General features: G+C 52.7%; 2 protein-coding genes across 2 annotated transcripts; both read left to right on the forward strand.

Moving 5' to 3' along the window:
• The first annotated feature begins 2,473 nt into the window (after positions 1 to 2,473).
• LOC122392564 (eukaryotic translation initiation factor 3 subunit A-like) lies at positions 2,474 to 4,393 on the forward strand. Its single transcript, XM_043387596.1, has one exon. It carries the CDS (start codon positions 2,474 to 2,476, stop codon positions 4,391 to 4,393), a length of 1,920 nt encoding a protein of 639 aa, XP_043243531.1.
• A 420-nt stretch (positions 4,394 to 4,813) lies between these two features.
• LOC122392568 lies at positions 4,814 to 10,037 on the forward strand. The gene is made up of 4 exons (XM_043387610.1): positions 4,814 to 5,048; positions 6,094 to 6,538; positions 6,989 to 8,428; positions 8,850 to 10,037. The coding sequence occupies exons 1-4, from the start codon at positions 4,814 to 4,816 to the stop codon at positions 9,778 to 9,780; spliced, it is 3,051 nt and encodes a 1,016-aa protein (XP_043243545.1). The 3' UTR covers positions 9,781 to 10,037.
• The last annotated feature ends 10,618 nt before the right edge of the window (positions 10,038 to 20,655 follow it).

The raw sequence follows: 20,655 nt of genomic DNA on the forward strand, positions 1-20,655 counted from the left end.
ACTTATGAGTATTTTAGCAAGTGGGTCAAGAAGCACATGAAAACATTACCTTGGGATTAAGCAATCTAAATATATAACAAATAACTGCTTTTACATGGACTGTTATAGATGGGAAAAATAACTCAAAAATTTAATGACGTCATTTACGTTGTGATAAAATGTGGTGCAACAAATCACTAGCCACTATTTATAAGAATCGCGCCATAATTGTAGCTGACTCATCGAACCCACCGGTATACTCACGACACGGCCGGCCTTTTTCATTGGCCAGCAGGGATGTCGGAAGCTGGTGGACGCGACTGCTATATTTTCGCTGGTATGATTTTAACGTGACTTCACATTAGGATATGCATTATGCTTTGGAATGAATGTGAATTGTAAGGGGTTGCGGACGTGATGACTGTTAATAGCTTTTCGTTGTCAACTATCAATTTGACAAGCCTAGCGCTGTCTCATCAAATGTCATAAGCTGTCACCTGCGTGCGTCGGCGAGTCGGAACTTTTTTTCACCCCTGCTGGGCCGATTGCGCTGAAACTTGGACTGTCGGCAGGCAGGGCACTCACCAAGCGATGTAGGGCCATGTGTCACGAGTGGGGTGGACTTATGCACGCGCGCACGTGAGGGGGTCTGCTTCTACATCTGATGAATCCCTGGGTCGAATCAATCAAATAGTGTACACTGTTAGGGACAATTTAGACAGGTGGCTCACATAAGTCATCTGGAGTCTCAGTAAGCGCGTGCGCACGTGCAGCGCCCCTGCACATGCGTTTATATCTCATCTTATATATATATGCCCCTGCGTTTATATCTCAAGAACTGCTGTGCCGATTACGCTCAAATTTAGGGTTCAGTCCGGTGAGGGCCTAACATACGAAAAACTCAACATCCCGTTGCCATCACCAGCATATCATACATTTCAAGTAAAAAACCTGCCCTGCTTTGCCCAAATATGTTTTACATACAAATAAATGGGGCCAAACATTAAATTGAGCTTTCGTATTACAACACCTTCAGATAAACGTTTCTTGACATAAAAGGTGACAACCCACAGATGTGAGGACACGACATTGCGGTACAGTGCGCACGCAGGCGGCTGTATTCGCCCAAAGCGACATTGCGGTGCAGCATGCAAGCAGGCGTTTGATGGTTCTGCCATCTAGCGTGTAAAAGGGAAATGTGGGGCGGTGGACACGACATAGCGGTACAGTATGCACTCAGGCGGCTTTACTCGCCAAAAGCGACATTGCGGTACAGCATGCAAGCAGGCGTTTGATCGTTCTGCCATCTAGCGCGTAAAAAAGAAAAGTGGGGCGGCCGCGCAATGCTTATTAGTCGATTTCACGACGGCTATACGGTACACATTTGGTACACATTTTGATAGGTCAGATTATCAGGCATTATGTTCGATTAAAACAGCGAAGTTAATTCATGATAGATAATTGTTGGAAACAAGATTTGGTGCAGATGTTTTTTGTGGTCAACTTCGATGCATTCGCCAGATTCACCCGACGTGAAAGCGGCTATTTACTGAGCTCACCAGTTCTTTCCCTTTTCAGGATTCGGGTTCGACTCATCCTGATTCCGTATGCAATATCAACATTTTCCAGTTGCGAGCTTACGGGAGCGCCATGCAAGACAGCTCCAGTTGGTCATTTGTCATACAAAAAAGCGTTTGAGAGTTATTTATGGTGTCGGGTGCACATCTGAGAATAATATCCAAACAATGATAAATGTCACGCTGCACATCAAATGGTGACCGGCAGCCTCGCAGAGCTCCAATACTGTCAGGTGGATTAAGTCCCTTACCCTTCGCTCCTTATGCCGCAATGATAAGAAGAGTGAAATGATATAAAAATACAATAAATAGATAAGTGAAACAAATAAATTAAATTTACTTTATAACATTAAAAAATGTTGATACTATTAAATGCTGATAACATTAAAAAAAATGCTTACACTAATGATGGTTAACAATGAACAGATAAAAGTGGATCACAGTACGTACTAATAGATAACAATACAACTATGTATTGTTAATAAAAAAAAAAAATAGAACTGACAGTCACACGAATGACGTCAATTCATAACCTTTGCGGTTTCCCTGCCTGGGGGATCGATAAACTCCATTGGCAGTAAACACAAACGTATCACCTAATTCAGAGGAACCAGTGGGTAAATAGCATAACTCACCTGACTCAGAGGATGCTAGAGGAAAAATAATGAATGGATTGCAACAATATGCATACATTTTACTTTCTATTTAGGCGTATTATGCGCATTTGCCGCTTTGCAAATTTTTGTTTACATTTCGCGTCCTGCAGTGACAATCGGTGTAGCCGGCATTATTATAGTCAGCTCCCGTTGCTTCCTACCACCATGAGACTTCATTTGTATATATAGTGTTATTTATTGTGCAGTGTTGTGTGAAGGAGTGTTTCGTGTTGAATTGTGTGGTGTGAGAACGTTTCGAGAATGCCTGGTCGCGCGGGCCAAGCCGCCCGTGAGCGGAACGCGGCCGCCCAGCGGCGGCGTCGTGAGCGGCTGCGCCAGGCCCAGCGTGAGGCCGAGGCTCTGCGCCTGGCCGCCGAGCGTGCCGCCGAGCGGGGGGAGGCAAGGGGGGAGGCGGCGGCGGACCGTCCCGCCCAGGACGTGGCGGACGGCGCCGTCGATGACTCTGACGGGGAGCAGGCGGAGGCCGAGCGGGAGGCCGCTCGGGAGAGGATTCGCGAGCGACAGCGTCAGCGCCGCGCCGCGATGGCTGATGCAGAGCGGGAGGCGGAGCATCTGCTAGATCGAGAACGGCAGCGTCAGCGTCGTGCCGACCTGCAGGAGGAGGAGCGGGAGGCCGAGCGACAGCGGGACGTAGAACGGCAGCGTCAGCGTCGTGCCGACCTGCAGGAGGAGGAGCGGGAGGCCGAGCGACAGCGGGACGTAGAACGGCAGCGTCAGCGTCGTGCCGACCTGCAGGAGGAGGAGCGGGAGGCCGAGCGACAGCGGGACGTAGAACGGCAGCGTCAGCGTCGAGCCGACCTGCAGGAGGAGGAGCGGGAGGCCGAGCGACAGCGGGACGTAGAACGGCAGCGTCAGCGTCGTGCCGACCTGCAGGAGGAGGAGCGCGCGGCCAGGCGTGCTGCCGACGCGGCGGCGGCGGCGCGGCGGCGGAGGGCGGCGCGTGAGCGCGGCAACCGGTCCGCCTGCGATGCCGAGGCGGTGCTAAGCGGCCGGCAGCAGGTCGCTGTCCAGGACACGGGGCAACGGAACATCAACTGCGAGCACTGTGGCGCACTGCGCTGGCCGTCGGAGCGCGCCACTCTGTGCTGCCAGGCCGGCAAGGTGCGGCTGGAGCCCGTGCCGGCGCCACCGGCTCTCCTGCGGCGCCTGTGGACGGAGGACGACCTGCTGGCCCGCACTTTCCGAGAGCACTCCCGCCGCTTGAACACGGCGCTCAGTCTCGCATCAATGATGACGCGGGAGGTGCGGCCGGCGGACGGTGGCTACGCGCCGTCCGTCGTGATCCAGGGCCGCCTCTACCACCGCCTCGGCCCGCTGGAGGCTGGCGACGGCCACGAGCCGTCGTTCGCCCAAATTTATGTGAACGACCCGGCCTGCGCAGACCCGGCGACGGAGGCGGCCATGCGGCTCGGCCACGTGCCGCTGCCGCGAGCCACCAGCCCGGCGGTGCGGCAGCGCCTCCTGACACTGCTGGAGGACCTGCAACTCCTGTTACGCGAGGTAAACCCTTACGTGCAGGATTTCATCCTGGCCTCCGAGCTGCCCGAGGACCAGGTGGACCAGCAGCAGCTGGTCATCAGCGCCGAGGCCCGCCCGGCCGACCAGCACCGCCGGCGCTACAACCCTGCCGAGGGGTTCAGGGAGGCGGCGGTGCTCATCGGCGACGAGCCCGTCCATCAGGACATTGTTCTGCGGCGTCGGGCCGGTGCTGACGGCCCGGCGCTGCAGACAATCAACGAGACCCACCGCGCCTTTGAGGCCCTCCACTACGTCCTCCTGCTGCCCTTCGGCACCGACGGCTGGCAGCCCGGCCTGCGGCACGCGGTGCCCAACGCCCGCGGCGTGTACGGGCAGCTCACGCTGACGCAGTACTACGCGTACCGCCTTCAAGAGCGACCCGGGATGGACGACACCCTCCTGCGCGGCGCGCGTCTGCTCCAAGAGTACGTCTGCATGGCGTTCGCGCGCGTCGAGACGCAGCGACTCCTGTGGGCAGCACGCAACCAGCAGGCTATCCGCGCCGACCTCTACCAGCGGCTGGAGGACGCGCTTCCGGTGGACGCGCTCGCCGAGCAGCGCGAAGGCGAGCAGCGGCTGGGTCGGCGCATCATCCTGCCGGCCAGTTTCACAGGAGGTCCGCGCTTTTACCAGCGCCGGTGAGTTTTGCCCTATCTATAGTGATCATGAGCGAATCTCTTTTCAATATTTTTTTTCGGATCATGAATTTATGTCAGTGTTTTAATCGAAAACAATGTCTGTTAACTTGGCAAAATGAGGTATATAAGCATCTGTGCAGCTTAAACTAATAACTTTTAACAAGGACATTGAGCTACTTTTACCAAATCTGTATCTAATCTGCACCAAATGCGTACCAGATAGCCGTCGTGAAAACGGCTATTAATGCAGTGATGACAGTTTGATGCATATGCCGCTACCGCGGTAACATGCTGTAAATGCATCACATTTGACTAATATACAATCGGTAGCCGAGCGAGGTATCCACCTATCTACCCCTCAAAGTCAAGAGACAAATTGATATTGATTGTCATCAATGTTTCGTTTTGCAGCTACATGGACGCCATGGCGATCGTCCGGGCTCTCGGGAGGCCGACATACTTCATCACCTTCACGTGCAACCCGGACTGGCCCGAGATCCGCGCGGCGCTGTTGCCCGGCCAGGACGCCCAGTCGCGGCCAGACCTGGTGGCGCGCGTGTTCGGCCAGAAACTGCGCGTCCTTCTGGATGAGCTGACCAAGCGTGGCATCTTCGGACGCTGCGTGGCTATCTTGATGGTCATCGAATTCCAGAAGCGCGGTAAGCCTAAGCAAAATCTGCTTCTTTTACACACTATCTAAACGGCGCCCGGGTTGTTCTCTCAACCAAATTCGCCATAGAGGTGGGGGGGGGGGAGCGTTTTGGCTACACCAGATTTTATCGGAAAATACCTAAGCAGTGTTGTAAGACGCGGTGAATGCAATAGATACTCTATAAGATCTTTGAGAATCATGCAGGTCATTCTTTGATGATCAGGTCATGGCTGAGGTCACTGAAATATTCCGGTTCAGTGTGTCATGTTCACCTGTGTCCCGATGTTTGAGAGTGTTTTCGACCAAAAGAAGAGCATTGCAATTTTATACCATTGACTTATAATGCCGAGGTCACAAAATTGACCTGACCTTATAGGTCACCGATATCAAAATTTCGAGATATAGGTGCAAATTGTTGGTACGTTGATCCCTTCATGCAATAGCCGAGTCTCAAGCTTCTGGGATGTATATTGTAGGAATGACCGAGCCACAAATTTTCCAGAGGCATGGTTACTTGACCTGGTGACCTGACGTTATGTGGCCTGGGGTCAAATTTTTAACACACGATGCGAAATTGATGTGTCATAAGTGATACCAGGTTTCGCAGCGCTACGCGCCGCAGTTTTCCTTACACTTGCAAAAAAAAAACTGACACATGTGGCCAAAAACACCCTCTCCCTCCACCAGGGGGTTAACGGCGGTACGAATCTGACATTGTTTGCCTATACCCACGGCTGTAGGCTTTGCTTCTATTTGTTGTCGTTCAACTATCACACAATGATATCTTAATGGCTAATTGTCATGTTTTGGCCAGTCGCCGGCAGGCCAGAATATAAACGGTGCGAATTTTTACCGACGCATGTTCCACAATGCACGCGTGTTGTGCGGTACAGTCTACCCCTTTATTACGCCGGCAAAAACTGAACGGCTAAACCGGCACCAAGATCAATTGACGCGCAATTCCGGCGATATCAATGAAGCATTGCACTGCACCATTGTGCCGCTCTCGGGTGGCTGTACTGTTTTGACAAGCGTCTGCGTGTTGTTTTCAGGGCTGCCCCACAGCCACATCCTACTGATAGTCCGTCAGGAGGATCGGCCGCGGACCGCCGACGACGTCGACGCCGTCATCTCGGCCGAACTGCCCGACCCGACGCAGTCGGACCAGGCGCGGCGGCTCCATGCCATCGTCGTGCGGTCGATGGTGCACCGGCCGTGCAACACCATGCGGCCAGCCCCGGCCTGCATCATCAACGGCCGCTGCGATAAGGGATTCCCCAAACCGTACGCGGCCGTCACGGAGTGGCGGGACGATAGCCCGTACCCCGTGTACCGGCGCCGGGCTGCAGCAGACGGGGGACATGAGACGGCGCGCGACGGCCGGCTCATCACCAGCCAGTGGGTGGTGCCGCATTCGCCGTACCTGTCCCTCCGCTTCGACGCGCACGTCAACGTCGAGGTCTGCTGCAGTGTGCAGTCCGTTAAATACCTCTTCAGGTAAATATACTGAGAGTGTAGTGTGCCTGTTCAGAATGTCACATCGTTTTAATTCAAAGCGTCTTTTGATGCGCGCGTCTTGATGGGATGCAGCAAACGCATCATTCATATGATGCATGTATCTATAAGTCCTATTCATGTCAGATTAAAATTAGAGTTTGATTTTATCGAGAGCTGCAAAGTGTCTTATTGTGAATCAGACCCGAACGATTGTTCTGACACATGCTGAGGGAATGTATGACCCATTCAACCCAATTTAATCCAAACTTCGACCCCGGCTAACTGTTGATCCAGCTGATCACCCATGTGATTCACGTTGATTCAGTGTAACCCAAACGGAGCCAATGTTTTCCCGCCTGCTCCTGTGACATGAATTCAGCTATCCAAGTTCTTTCGCACATCGAGCTAGCGTGCATATTGGATTGTCTAACAGTTCGTCGATGTTTTCAGGTATATATACAAGGGCCCCGACCGGCAGATGGTGCGTGCCGACGCCCTGGTCGGCCTTGGCGACGAGATCGCCGCGTACCAAGATCTCCGCTCGATTGGCGCCAGCGAAGCCTGCTGGCGCCTATTCGAGGAGCCCATCAGCCGCCAGCAGCCGACCGTGGTGACGCTGCAGGTGCACCTGCCCAACCAGCAGCTGGTGTACTTCGAGCCCGGCGGTGAGCAGCAGGCCATCGAGGCCGCCCGGCGCACCCAGCTCACCGCCTGGCTCGAGTACAACCGCGACTCGGCCGCCACCGACCCCCAGTGCCGGCAGCTGCTCTACCCGGACTTCCCGTCCGGCTACACCTGGCAGGTCGGCCAGAAAGTCTGGCGGAAGAGACGGCAGCAGCAGGCGACGGAGGCCATCGGCCGGGTGGTGTACCTCTCGCCTCGGCACGGCGAGGTCTTCTACCTGAGAGTCCTCCTGCACCATGTGCCGGGCGCTGCCTCCTTTGAGGATTTGCGCACGGTCGCTGGCGTGCTGTGCGCCACCTACCGGGAGGTGTGCGCGGTCAGAGGCCTCCTCCTTGAGGACCGCGAGTGGGAGGCCACCATGCGTGACGCCGCCCACGCGCAGATGCCCGCCCAGCTGCGACGCCTGTTCGGCGTCATCCTGCTCTTTTGCACGCCAGCCGCTCCGATGCAGCTCTTCGAGCGGCACCTGAACGACATGGCAGAGGATTTCGTGCGGCGGCACGCCGGTCTGCCGGACGACCTGCAGGCGACGCTGGTGCTGCTGCAGCTAGAGGAGCAGCTCCAGCAGGCCGGCAAGCAGCTGGACGAGTTCGGCCTGCCGGTGCCCACCGCCGAGCAGCGCGCGCTGGCCGCCGACCTGGAGCACGCCGACGCCGAGCGGCGACACCTGCCGCGCCTCATCCAGGAGGAGATGGAGCACGACGACGCCGAGCTGCATGACCAGCTAGCCGCCCAGCTGCCCGTCCTGCTGCCGTCCCAGCGGGACATCTTTGACCGGGTGCTGGCGGCCGTCGACGAGCACCGACCGCTGGCCATCTTCGTCGACGCCGCCGGCGGCACCGGCAAGACTTTTCTTTTCAACACGCTGCTGGCGGCGGTGCGCGCGCGTGGAATGGTGGCGCTCGCCGTGGCATACAGCGGCATCGCCGCGACGCTGCTGGAAGGTGGGTGCACCTTCCACTCGCGCTTTAAGGCGCCGCTCAACCCCGAGGCCACGTCAACCTGCGCCATCGCCGCCCAGAGCCCGCTGGCCGACCTGATTCGGAGGACGGCCGTTATCGTCTGCGACGAGGCGCCCATGGCGCACCGTCACCTGCTTGAGGCGTTCGACAGAACGCTACGCGACGTCACCGGAGAGGACGAGCCGTTCGGCGGCAAGGTGGTCGTCCTCGGCGGTGATTTCCGTCAGATACTGCCTGTCATCAGGTGAGCATTGCTGTTTTGTCCATGTGTGTGTGTACATCTCAAACTGAGCAATGTCTGTGTTAACGGGGACTGATATTAAGAGCAGTCATGTGAGCTTCGGCTAATATTCGCTTTAAATCATCGAAAAAGAAGTTAGTAATTAATGAGAATAAAGTTGCTAAATTGCTTATAAGGCTATCATCAGTCGATAATAACCCATAAACACAGTGTGTATTCATATAGCATATTTCAGTTGTGCGTTGAAAAAAATGTTAATCAATATCATGAAATGCCAACAAAAGAATCTAAGTGTTCATTTAGAGAAATGGTTTATATGCTTATAGTCTTATTATAGATCGCTAGAACATTTTCAGCAACTTTCAGACAACTAAAAAGTTTCGACAGCAAAAGTGTGACATTTGGCTCGCTCCCCTTTTGGCAGGCACGGATCACGCGCCGCGGTGGCTGGCGCCTGTCTGCGCCGGTCGCCGCTGTGGCGCCACTTTGTAGTGGCCCAGCTGCGCACCAACATGCGCGCCCGCCTGGCCGGCGGCGAGGACGGCGCGGAGCTGGAGGCGCTCGCCGACTGGCTCCTCCAGCTGGGCGACGGCCGTCTACCCGGGCCGGAGGACGGCTTTGTCCAGCTGCCATCTGCACTGACCATGGACGCCGACGTCACCGCCGTCATCGACTGGGTGTTCGACGGGCTCGCCGACCACCACGACGACCACCAGTGGATGGCGTCGCGTGCCGTGCTGGCGCCGCGCAACACCCGAGTGGACGCGATCAACGCGGCCGTCACGGCGCTCTTTCCCGGCGAGGAGGTGCACCTCCTGAGCGCCGACAGCCTGGAGGAGGAGGCGGAGGACGAGCTGCCGGTACCGGTGGAGTACCTCAACACCATCGGTGCTCCCGGCCTTCCGGCGCACGACCTGGCCCTCAAGCCAGGAATGCCGCTGGTGCTGTTGCGGAACCTGGCCGCCACCGACGGCCTCTGCAATGGGACGCGCCTCATCGCCGGACGCATCCTCAGCCCCCGTCTGCTGGAGGCCACCATCGCCTGCGGGAAGCACGCCGGCCGGCGGGTGCTGATCCCTCGGCTGCCGCTGCAGCCACCGGACGGCGTGTTCCCGTTTCGCTGGACGCGCTGCCAGTTTCCAGTGCGCCCGGCCTTCGCCCTGACGATCAACAAGTCGCAGGGCCAGACGCTGGGACGGGTGGCCGTCTTTTTAGACGAGCCCGTTTTTAGCCACGGACAGCTATACGTGGCGGCCTCGCGCGTCGGCCGGCCAGATGACCTGCGCTTCGCCCTGCCGGCCGGCAGCCAGGGCGCCACCCGTAACGTGGTGTACGGCGAGGTGCTCGGCGACTAGCCGTGCCCACGACGGCGATGGCGACAACCACGACAACGACGACGAGCTCAGGTTGTTTACCCGCAGGCATCGGTGAGCTTTGCACTACCTGTCGGGATTTCCCCTGTAAAAAAGAAATGCAGTCCGATGTGGCAGCCTCCACGCGGCGGGCTGTGGATGATACTAATTGCCACACAAAGCTAACGGTGAGTGGTAAGTACATATTAAATCATGATGAATTGAAGAGGTGCCTATTTTCTGCGAATTCATACGGTTTCCTCAATGTCTTTCTTATGTATGTATGTATGTATGTATTGACGATCAAGAGCAATCCACAATCGGCGTGGCGATTACACTCCGAGTCCGAGCTGGTTGAAGATAACACAAGAAATAGGTACCTACACGAGAAAACGCACACACTTACGGATACGAAATACACAACGCGAACGCCGAACACGCACATACTTGGTGTAACCCGCACGAAGCCGCGTTCATAACTATGTACACACAGACTCGTTTGCCTTTCATAGTCCAAGAGTCATGAGGCTAGCTACTATGGCTACTCTGGCTAGGCTTAAGCCCCTTTTTTACAGCACGGGCAAATCTGGCTGGAGGCAACTGCGTTAGCTCGAGGGGGAGAGTATTTAGGAGCGCCGCGGCACGGTAGGCGAATCTACGTTTTCCGGTCTCTAGTCGGGGTCGCGGTAAGTGGAAAAGGTGGTCTTGGCGAGTAGACCTTGCTCGTGTTTGGGATTTTTTGGAAAATAGGGTCGCGATCTCCTCGGGTTCACCTCTCTGGATGGCCTTGTGCGCCGTGATAAGGGTATGGTATTCAGCCATTGTTTTAGGTGCCATCCAGCCGAGTTGGTCCCGGAGATGGGAGACATGATCAAATTTACGGCGACCGAAAATGACTCTAGCGGCAAAGTTAAGAATTTTCTGAATGCGATCGAAGTTCTTTTGGCTACCATTACCAAATACGGAGAGACAGTACTGGATCCGTGACATGACGAGAGCCACCACTAGTGTCTTGGTGACACCGTCGGGGAGATAGTGGCGGACATGGGAGAGGCCAATTAGGAGACCCGTGCATCGGCGACTGAGCTCGGACACATGCGCGTCCCAGGACAGGGTGCCGTCGAAGATAACGCCCAGGTTGCCCACCTGCTTGCATGGCACTAGTTTGGTGTCTCGAAAAGAAACGGTGAAAGCAGGTATGCTTCTCAAATTTTGCCGACTGCCGAAAACCCTGAGCTGAGTTTTAGCAGTGTTTACTTTAAGAGCATTTGCACTGAACCAATGGTCGAGAGACGCCAGTGACGCTTCCAAGCGCGAGATGAGTCCCCTAAGGTCGTTTAAAGGGCCACTCACCAACAATTGAGTATCATCAGCGTACTGGAAGACTGCTGCATCCTCAGAATAAAGTGATAGATCATTGGAAAATACCGTGAAGAGTAAGGGACCGAGTGCCGAGCCTTGAAAGACGCCCATAGAGTTGGGGAGAGGTTGTGATAATACCCGGCGACCGGACTCGTCCTTCAATGACACACTCTGTGTGTGACCCTGGAGATAAGCGGCGAACCAGGATGTCTCTATGCCGTGCATTGCCAATTTAGCGAGTAATAACTCATGGTTGATGACATCAAAACATTTGCTTAAATCAATAAGGCATAGCATAGAGACATCCCCCCTATCGGTGGCGGCCAGGATTTGGTCACTGACGGACAGAAGTGCTGTCTCAGTTGAGTGCCGGGGTCGGAAACCGTGCTGGGTATTGGCCAGAAGATGGTTTTGGGAGAGATAGCGATAGAGCTGTTTGTGAATGACTCGCTCGACCACCTTCATAATGACAGGTACTAAGGAGATAGGTCGAAAATTAGTGGGATCAGATGGGTTTCCAGACTTGAAGATGGGGTGAACTATAGAGTGTTTCCAATGAAAGGGGATATCGGACCTTGAGATGCAAGTGTTAATGATGTGAAGGATAACGTCACCGATAGATGGCCCATCTACACGCGGCAAACGGCCAATTTGCTCAACAACTGGATTTTGGTCACGGATCTCTGTAGCGACGCGGGGACCCACAGAAACGAAAAAAGAATTTAAAACGTCAGCCGATACATCAGGTTGAACACTTGGTCCGTCTTTCTTACCAGCCACAACCGACCTAATACTTTTCCACACCTTGTTGGGACCCCGCCCACTAATCTCTCTGTGAAGTTCGCCGCGACGGTCTCGTCGCACTGCGGCCCGGACAGTTCGGTTTAAGTCTTTGTAAACCTCCGACTTTCTACCGAACTGCTGTAACGCGGTACGACGTTGATCCATGATTTTCTTATTTGCAATCGTTGTGGTGCTGTGAAGGTAAACAATGTTTTGAAACCCACCAAGCTATAGAAAGCCCAAAACTGTACAAAAGGAAACATTACGTGATAATACATTGGCTATATTTGCACAAATCACACTTAAAACAAAAAATAATTTCAAAACAAACGTGTCTATCTGTTTGTGTGCATATGCCCTAGAGACAGTATTGCGGTACAGTGTGCATTCAGGCGGTGATACGGCAGACGCGGCACTGCGGCACAGCGTCCATTCAGGCGCTTGACGCTCCTGCCATCTAGCGAGTAAAAAGGAATGTTTGGGCGGCTATGCGAGCCGCACTTATTGGGTAGGTATGCGCACTCGATTACCTACCTGGCAATCTTCAAGAGAACAACCTTTCACCATTTAAAGCATCAATAATATCCATCCATGATATTGAACAAACGAATGTGATAGAATACAGTTAGAGTAGTTTACAGTGCTCATGTTAAGAACGTAGGTATGTTATGTTACGACTTACTGATGGTTATAGGAATGCACTAGAGTAAGGTGGGAATAGAGCCTATTAGTAGGGTATGGGTAGGGTGTAGGTAGGGTATAGGTAGGGTAGGATATGTATATGGGTAGAAAAGCGTTTTTTTTTGCGGCGTTCCCGATTGGCGGCCGGGCGATGCGGGCGATTTTAATTTTTTTTTTTTTGGTGGCGTTTGCGGTTGGCGGCGGGCGGGCGGGCGGGCGATGCGGGCGATTTTCATTTTTTTGCGGCGTTTGTGGTTGGTGGCGGGCGGGCGCGCGATGCGGGCGGTTTTCATTTTTCGAGGCGTTTGCGGTTGGCGGCGGGCGGGCGGGCGATGCGGGCGGTTTTCATTTTTTGTGGCGTTTGCGGTTGGCGGCGGGCGGGCGCGCGATGCGGGCGGTTTTCATTTTTCGAGGCGTTTGCGGTTGGCGGCGGGCGGGCGGGCGATGCGGGCGGTTTTCATTTTTTGTGGCGTTTGCGGTTGGTGGCGGGCGGGCGCGCGATGCGGGCGGTTTTATTTTTTGCGGCGTTTGCGGTGTTGTTTGCGGTTGGAGGCGGTCGTTTTTTAATTGTGCGGCGTTTGCGGTTGGCGGCGGGCGGGCGTGTTTTTCTTTAATAATTCAATGTCCAAACTTTTGGATCCGTAGTGCTCCTCGAAAAGCCATGCCTACCTACCATTACTATACATTTAAATAAAGTAACTATCAAACTCAACCCTACTTATATAAACATACAAACCAAACTAATGGCCCCATCAACAATATCTATCCAAACGTACAGTTATCGCGTAAACCTGTATTCTAGTCGGATATATTATAAAAGAGAAGTTGTCCATAGAGATCTTATATACATAGAGATGACATGCACTTAAAATCGTGGCGATTCAGTGGGTCTTTTTAAGCAACTTATTTTCAGCCAGTAGCGTGCCAATATGGCTGAGGCATTGTTAGTCTGAAGAAATTATTACGTAGCGAGCGAAGCAAGCGTAGTCTTTCGTAGATTAACGGAAATTTCTGAGTATGAGCGGCCAGCCGGCCGTGGTTACGCTTTTGCGAGGCTTATATCTCAGCAACCACTTGACCGATTTACATTCGATGATTTTTCTAGGGTAGCTTCATTCCTTCTACCAAGTATTGGACTATTCTCGATGCATGTGGGTGACCGCTTATGCACGTGCCACGTGCAAAACGAAGAGGTGTCAGTTTTGCAATTGTTGCAATATCTTGGTAAATACTTGGCCGATTGCGCTGAAAGTTGGTATGTAGGTAGGCACCCACTAGGCAATGCATATCCATGTGCCACAGTAGGGGTGCTGCTGCACGTGCGCACGTGCAGGGGTCGATTCCAGATCTCGAGAACGGCTGAACCGATTGTGCTGAAATTTGGTACATGGTTAGGGACCAGTTAGTAGGGTGCCGTGCAAAAGTCAGTTGTGACCCATTTTGCACGTGTGCACGTGCAGGGTGCCGCTTCCAGATCTCGAGAACGGCTAGGCCGATTGCGCTCAAATTTGGCACATCGCTAGGGACCGGTTAGTAGGGTGCAGTGCACAAGTTAGTTGGAGGTGTCCCTTGCAAATTCGCTTGTCCAAGGCCCACCCTCTCGCTCGCTCCGTTGGTCGCCCCAAAAGGCGTTTTACTGGTTAAAAATATTGCTGATCTTTCCTGGCTGATTTCATTCCTGAGGTAAGCAATGAAATTTGTAGCATGATTTCATTTTGTGTTTTTATTGAATTCCTTAAAAGCTCGCCTAAAAGCATTCTCTCTCATTCAGGCTCTCATCAACCCGGCAGGCGGTGGACCTCCCGGCCACCTTCCGCGCGGTGGGGGGGGGGCATTTTTTTGCCCCCCTCCCGTATCTCCGAAACTACTGGACGGATCCGTAACATTCAAACGATGTTCGATAGCCCTGTCAAATTTGTCGATGGAACTCCAATTTTATTGACCTCGGGGTCACCGATGACGTCACAGGTCAGGTCAAAGATAAAATGTTTCGCGTACGTTAAAAATAGGGCGTACGTTGCCTAGTAGGTATATATGTTGCTATTAGAGGTCACTGATAATACCATGTCAGGTCACAGGTCAGGTCACCAAGGGTCAGCACATGAACCAACTTTACTATTTACTAGGGTTGTGCGATGCATGTTTTATGGCCCCCCTGACATGGTCCCCCCAAAAAAAAGGTTACAGGTCTAAGGTCATTTGGGTCAGGTTCATGGAATTTTCAGGGTAGGTTCCGTGAGATTTGGTCAAGTTTGGCGCTTTCGGTCAACCGTCGTGAAAACGGCTGTTCTGATTTGAACCTTTCTGAGCACGGTGCAAGCTCAAATATACATATGTTGCATGTTCCCATTCAATGACACATTAACCCTCGCCGGACCTATTGGTTTTCTACATACGCGCCGGCCGGGGGGGGGGGGGGGTTGGTTGGTACGATTTCCCTCGCCGTTTCGCCCCTGATGAAGCTAGAGCGTCGCGGAAAAAACAAGCGTGTGCGCCGTTACAAGACGCAGGTACTGGTACCCGATTTTAAGGTCTCTTGAGGTCAGGTCAAGTGACCAAGGGCCAGGGCTCAGTTTTTCATAACTTCGCAAAAAACGGTCGGACAGCCGTGATTTTGGCATCATCGTGTTCGCCTCGCTCAGGCGCGTCGAATGGTATACTTTTTGTTCGGGTGAGGTCAACTTGAGGTGTTGACCTCGGGTCAAGGGCAGGTCAGCTCCCCCAGATCATGAAGCTGGTTGAAAGAGGTCATGTTACATATTACTCGAATCGGCAGGTCTTCCTGAGTTTATTGGTGGCTTTCCCGACTCGCTAACTCAATTTGATGGGGAGTTATTGATGAAAAACTCTAATGACTCAAGTATATAACTGCAATGAAAACCGTAAGCCTCATGCTAATAATTATATTCAAAATAGGGCCAAGAAAATAAGACATGTTGGCCAAACTGACAAACTGACTTTTTGTCAAACCGTCTTACGGTTTTCATTGCAGTTATATATGTAATCATGAGCCTCAAAACCGCGCTTTCTTTAATCAATGACCCAAGTGACCATAAATGACGCCACGCAATGTCAACAATGCAAAAGTGAAGCATCGGACCTTGCAAGACGTGCAAGAAATCACGATTCCATGTGCTGGAGACAGTTTGAGACAGTTTCTCGGCGCTAACATAACAGTTTTCATTTTTCCCCAATGACTTATACCTAATGGTGAGGTCACGTGGCCGACCTGACCTGACCTCATGTGATTTTTAGGGAAAATCCGAGATATATGTACAAGTTGTGAGACCTCTGGATGATACTACATCCTGTAAGTTTCATCTCCCTGTGAAAGTTCCTCTGGCACTGACGGCGTTGCGAAGTTGCGACATCTGAGGACTGTGCAGAGGTTCACTTATGACGTCACAGGTCAGTGACCTGACCTGACCTGAAAATGCGGTTGGCGTCACAAGATGCGGCTTGGATCAAAGGTCAGGTATGCCAAGTTTCAGCTTTCTATCGTCTGCGTGTTCGGAGCTATCGTGAAAAACCCTATGGGGAGGCGGCACCCGCCCCCCCCCCCCCCCCCCGTCGGACGGCGAGGGTTAATCATACATGCAGTACCTGATACGAGCATAAGGTTAAAACATGCCTAATTTCATTTCAATGATAACGCTCGAAAGCGTCACAGCTAGACAAAAAAGAAAAACTGTACTTTAAAATAAGCGGATGTGAACACAATCTCCTTGACCGAATCCTTACAAAATGCAAGTCACGGGCCTTGGCACCCCAGAAAACCTTGCTTAAAAAGACCCACTGAATCGCCACGAAATCAAGTGCTTTAACATAGGCATGTCATCTCTATGTATATAAGATCTCTATGAAGTTGTCGGTCTGTACGTACGTCTGTCTGTAACAATCGCAAAGTGTCATCCACTTCTGGGTGTCTTGCGCCGGAACGGCGCCATGTAGGAGCGTGAAATTTGGCAGTCGACAAGCGCGGTCAAATCGAACGTTCATATTAAAAGTTGGGCGCAATCCGACCAGGGGTGCGTCTCTGGCGGCGTCGCGAGCACGAGGCACGCTCGCCATTGGTTTAACACGGGGCGCGAAAAATGGCGATATCGGCCAAAATCGGTCCGACGCGTGCTCCTTTCCGGGCCTATATCTTGACGACCAGTTGTCACAGCGACACGCGGTTGCCACCGATCGATAGAGGAGAGATAAACCTAGCATACTGATATGGTTTTATAACGAAGATGCGTCACATGCACATCAGGACCCATTGTTGTGAAAAAATGACCGATTTCGTGCCTCGTGGAGGAAAAATCGGTGCCGTTTGAAAACGGTTTGGCCGAATGAAATCGGTGTGGTACCATTTTTTAGGTAATTGCACGTGTGATACAATGAATGAAAAGAAAAAGTGATTGTTGCTACCATTTCCTTAATAATGTAAAATTCATTTGAAAGGTTGATGCGCGCCGAGTGCGCTGTCCTTTACAACATCATAACGTATCGAAAACGTTGAAAATTGACCATGAAACACACGTATTCGGATAGCGCATTCTTTTCTGATCAATATCCACCCAAAACATTATCAAAAAGTCAATAAACTTCCGTAAAAATGACTCAGGCATACCACCGTGTTTCGTTAACGTTAGACATATTTTCCGATGAAATCCGATCGATGGCTTATAGCCGGCATGTCATTAAACATTTGACTATCAGTCAGCACGGCATAGGCTGCAAGGCACCGCCCGCTTAGGGATATTGCAAACCCTTGAAAATTGTGCTGGCATATAACTCAGCCGTTTCTGGGCCGATTGCGCTGAAACTTGGACTGTCGGCAGGCAGGGCACTCACCAAGCGATATAGGTCCATGTGTCACAGGTGGGGTGGACTCATGCACGTGAGCACGTGAGGGGGTCCGCTTCCACATCTGATGAAACCCTGGGTCGATTTCTATCAAATTGTGTACACTGTTAGGGACAATTTAGACAGGTGGCTCACATAAGTCATCTGGAGCCTCAGTAAGCGCGTGCGCACGTGCATTGGCCCATTTATATATCTCAAGAACAGGTAGGACGATAGCGTTCAGATTTGGTAAAACTCCTCTGTCAAGTATGAGCAGGTACATATGCCGGGTATAGGCAGGGTACGGTATGGGAAGGGTAGGGTATGGGTAGGGTAGGCTTTGGGTAGGGTAGGGTAGGGTAGGGTAGGGTAGGGTCAGACTTGTGATCAGCTCAGTTGAGCCGGCTCAAAAATCAGCTCAGCTCATGAGCCGGCTCAACATTTTGCCAAATTGTTGAGCTGTGAGCTGAGCCGGCTCAGTAATGCATTGAGCTGAGCTGCTGTCTGAGCTGAGCTGAATGAGCTTGAGCTGAGCTGAGCTGAATGAGCTTGAGCTGAGCTGAGCTGAGCTGAGCTGAGCTGATTGAGCTGAGCTGAGCTGATTGAGCTGCGCTGAGCTGATTGAGCTGAGCTGAGCTGAGCTGAGCTGAGCTGATTGAGCTAAGCTGAGCTGAGCTGAGCGAGCTGAGCTGAGCGAGCTGAGCTGAGCTGATTGAGCTGAGCTGATTTAGCTGAGCTGAGCTGAGATCCAGTTCTAGTAGGTACCTACACTGGAAGATGATGAGAACGGATAAAAATATAAAACCGAATGCAATGTGCATTGAATATTGATACACTATAAACACTAGAAACATGATAAACTGGAAATAATATTATATACAAACCAAAGACGTCACTAGGTGAAAGGCCATGTAGTTCGACACCGCAAACTGAAGCGATCGGTCGGGAAATCGCTACATCCCTCTAGGCTCTATTGCACCCCGTTCGCACCGTTGTAAGCCGTTCGGTTGGTAGGTATCCTTATCCACTGCGGCGTGATGTCCCGACCTGTGTCCCGACGATTCGATGTCTATGACCAATCAGCACACGCATTGCCGTGACGTCATTGGCCGGACCCCGACACGTTACGGAGATATGGGTGGCATTCGGCATTCGGCAATGGGTGGCATTGAATTTAACTGAGCGGAAACTGAGCTGAGCTGAATTGAGCGGAAACTGAGCTGAGCTGAACGGGAACTGAGTTGAGCTGAGCTTAGCAGAGCGGAAACTGAGCTGAGCTGAACTGAGCTGAGCGGAAACTGAGCTGAGCTGAGCGGAAACTGAGCTGAGCGGAAACTGAACTAAGCTGAGCGGAAACTGAGCTGAGCTGAGCGGAAACTGAGCTGAGCTGAGCGGAAACTGAGCTGAGCTGAGCTGAGCGGAAACTGAGCTGAGCTGAGCTGAGCGGAAACTGAGCTGAGCTGAGCTGAGCGGAAACTGAGCTGAGCTGAGCTGAGCGTGAGCGGAGCGCAGCCGGTTTGAGCGGAACGTGAGCTGAGCTGAGCCGCGTTAAACTGAGCGGGAGCTGAGCGGGAGCGGATAAGACGGAGTTGAGCTGAGCGAGCTCACTTTTTTCTTGAGCTGTCACAAGTCTGGTTGTTGGCGCCCTCCTTGATTGGCGCCCTCTCGTCCAATGCCCTGGTCCTTCGCAAATTCCTGGGTACGCCACTGGTAGTACCTTATGACGCACAATATAAGGTCACTTTGCAAAATCTGAGGAGCATGGACGAATTAATTTGTGAGACATTGACGCCTTATTAATACATAATTGTTCCCAACACAAGCTAGGTATTAGATTTCAATGTATTGCTCAACTTCCCATAATAACACCAGGGGCGCTAGTGCCGCGCGCCGCTAGCCTACAATCGTGCAGCGATTGGTCGGCCGACTGTGAGCCATGACGTCACAGCCTGTAACGTCATCTTGGCGAAGCTTACGCCAATCAGAGACCTTAGGTATGGGCAGTTCCACACTTAGGAAACTCGCGTCCCGGTGATCACTCCCGCCTCTGATGGCTTATCCTGCTATACAGGGCCGGATATTGTTTGGAGCTGTTTGGACACTGGCGTCAGCGGCTGTGGCGACTGACGGCCGAGCCGACGGCGTGCACAGCTCAGCTGTCTGAGGTCAGGGCTGCGACACAGCTAAGCTATCTCGGGTCAGGACCGTGACCTATGAAAGGACCCAGAGAGGGACGTAACATCGGTGACTCCCTGCTTAACCCTAACAATCCCCACTTTTTTCTCCGCGATATAAAAACACATGCGGATGCGGTTAGGCTACCTGTGTCGAATTAATTAAAGTTTATTATGTCAAAGTTTCAAAATATCAATCCGGTCTGCATGTCTGACTGCTCGCAGAATGGTTCTAGAGACAGTGTCAGCGCGAGCGGAACGGTCCTCAGATGTGTCCACTTTCAAGCGCGGAACAGTCCTACTGCGCCACCAGACTCCTCTCCCTCTCCCCTCCCCCCTGTCCGCTGGTCTATGTCAGACACCAGTACACCACTGACTTCCCCTACCCTCCCCTGACCTTCTCAGGTGCCAGCTGAGACGCTGGTCGGCCTACAGAACCTGCTCGTTCACCTGCGGGACGTCTCAGCAGAGAACGCGCACCTCTACCAGTACCGACTCTGGGACGCTAGGAGGGTCAAGGTGGAGACCGCCCAGAACAGGGTATGTAACATAGACCGTAACACAAACCGTAACGCAGGTCGTTACACAGGGTGTAAAATAGATTGAACACAGACTGTAAAATAGATCGAACACAGACCGTAACACTGGCTGCGTACGTGCGGGCACTCGGCCGGCCGGAACTGGGCTGGACCCATTGGGCAATGAACAGGTGCTTTCTGTGACAGCGTCACCGCTGCAGGTCAGTCAGGGACACACAGACACTGCACCCGGCGCCCTTGTGCATGGTACAGGTCTCGCGGGTTTTAGCGGTAGGTTTTGCACCTAGAAAACTTAGTGTACTTCAGACTATATCTTCGTCGTCTTAAGCTTTTAAGTGTTGAAGATGCGATCGACTTGTTGGGTAACAAGCCGGCCATGATCGTGTAAAATGGCTTCATCGTAGATCGATTAGTTTCTGCCTGAAGCATGCTTGTGGGACAGAACAACAGACCCTGATGCTTTTCATTATCAATGTTAGGTACCTATGGAAAATGAAACTGAAGTT

This window comes from Amphibalanus amphitrite, unplaced genomic scaffold, assembly GCF_019059575.1.
Source record: "Amphibalanus amphitrite isolate SeventyFive unplaced genomic scaffold, NRLGWU_Aamphi_draft 000023F_arrow, whole genome shotgun sequence".
Lineage (NCBI taxonomy): Eukaryota > Metazoa > Arthropoda > Thecostraca > Balanomorpha > Balanidae > Amphibalanus > Amphibalanus amphitrite.

Excerpts from the sequence above, each read along its gene's own strand:
- LOC122392568 (XM_043387610.1), top strand. The coding sequence starts at position 4,814 with ATGGCGATCGTCCGGGCTCTCGGGAGGCCGACATACTTCATCACCTTC. Across the intron at positions 5,049-6,093 it reads CATCGAATTCCAGAAGCGCG|GGCTGCCCCACAGCCACATC; the intron begins GTAAGCCTAAGC and ends TGTTGTTTTCAG. Across the intron at positions 6,539-6,988 it reads TCCGTTAAATACCTCTTCAG|GTATATATACAAGGGCCCCG; the intron begins GTAAATATACTG and ends CGATGTTTTCAG.
- LOC122392564 (XM_043387596.1), top strand. The coding sequence starts at position 2,474 with ATGCCTGGTCGCGCGGGCCAAGCCGCCCGTGAGCGGAACGCGGCCGCC.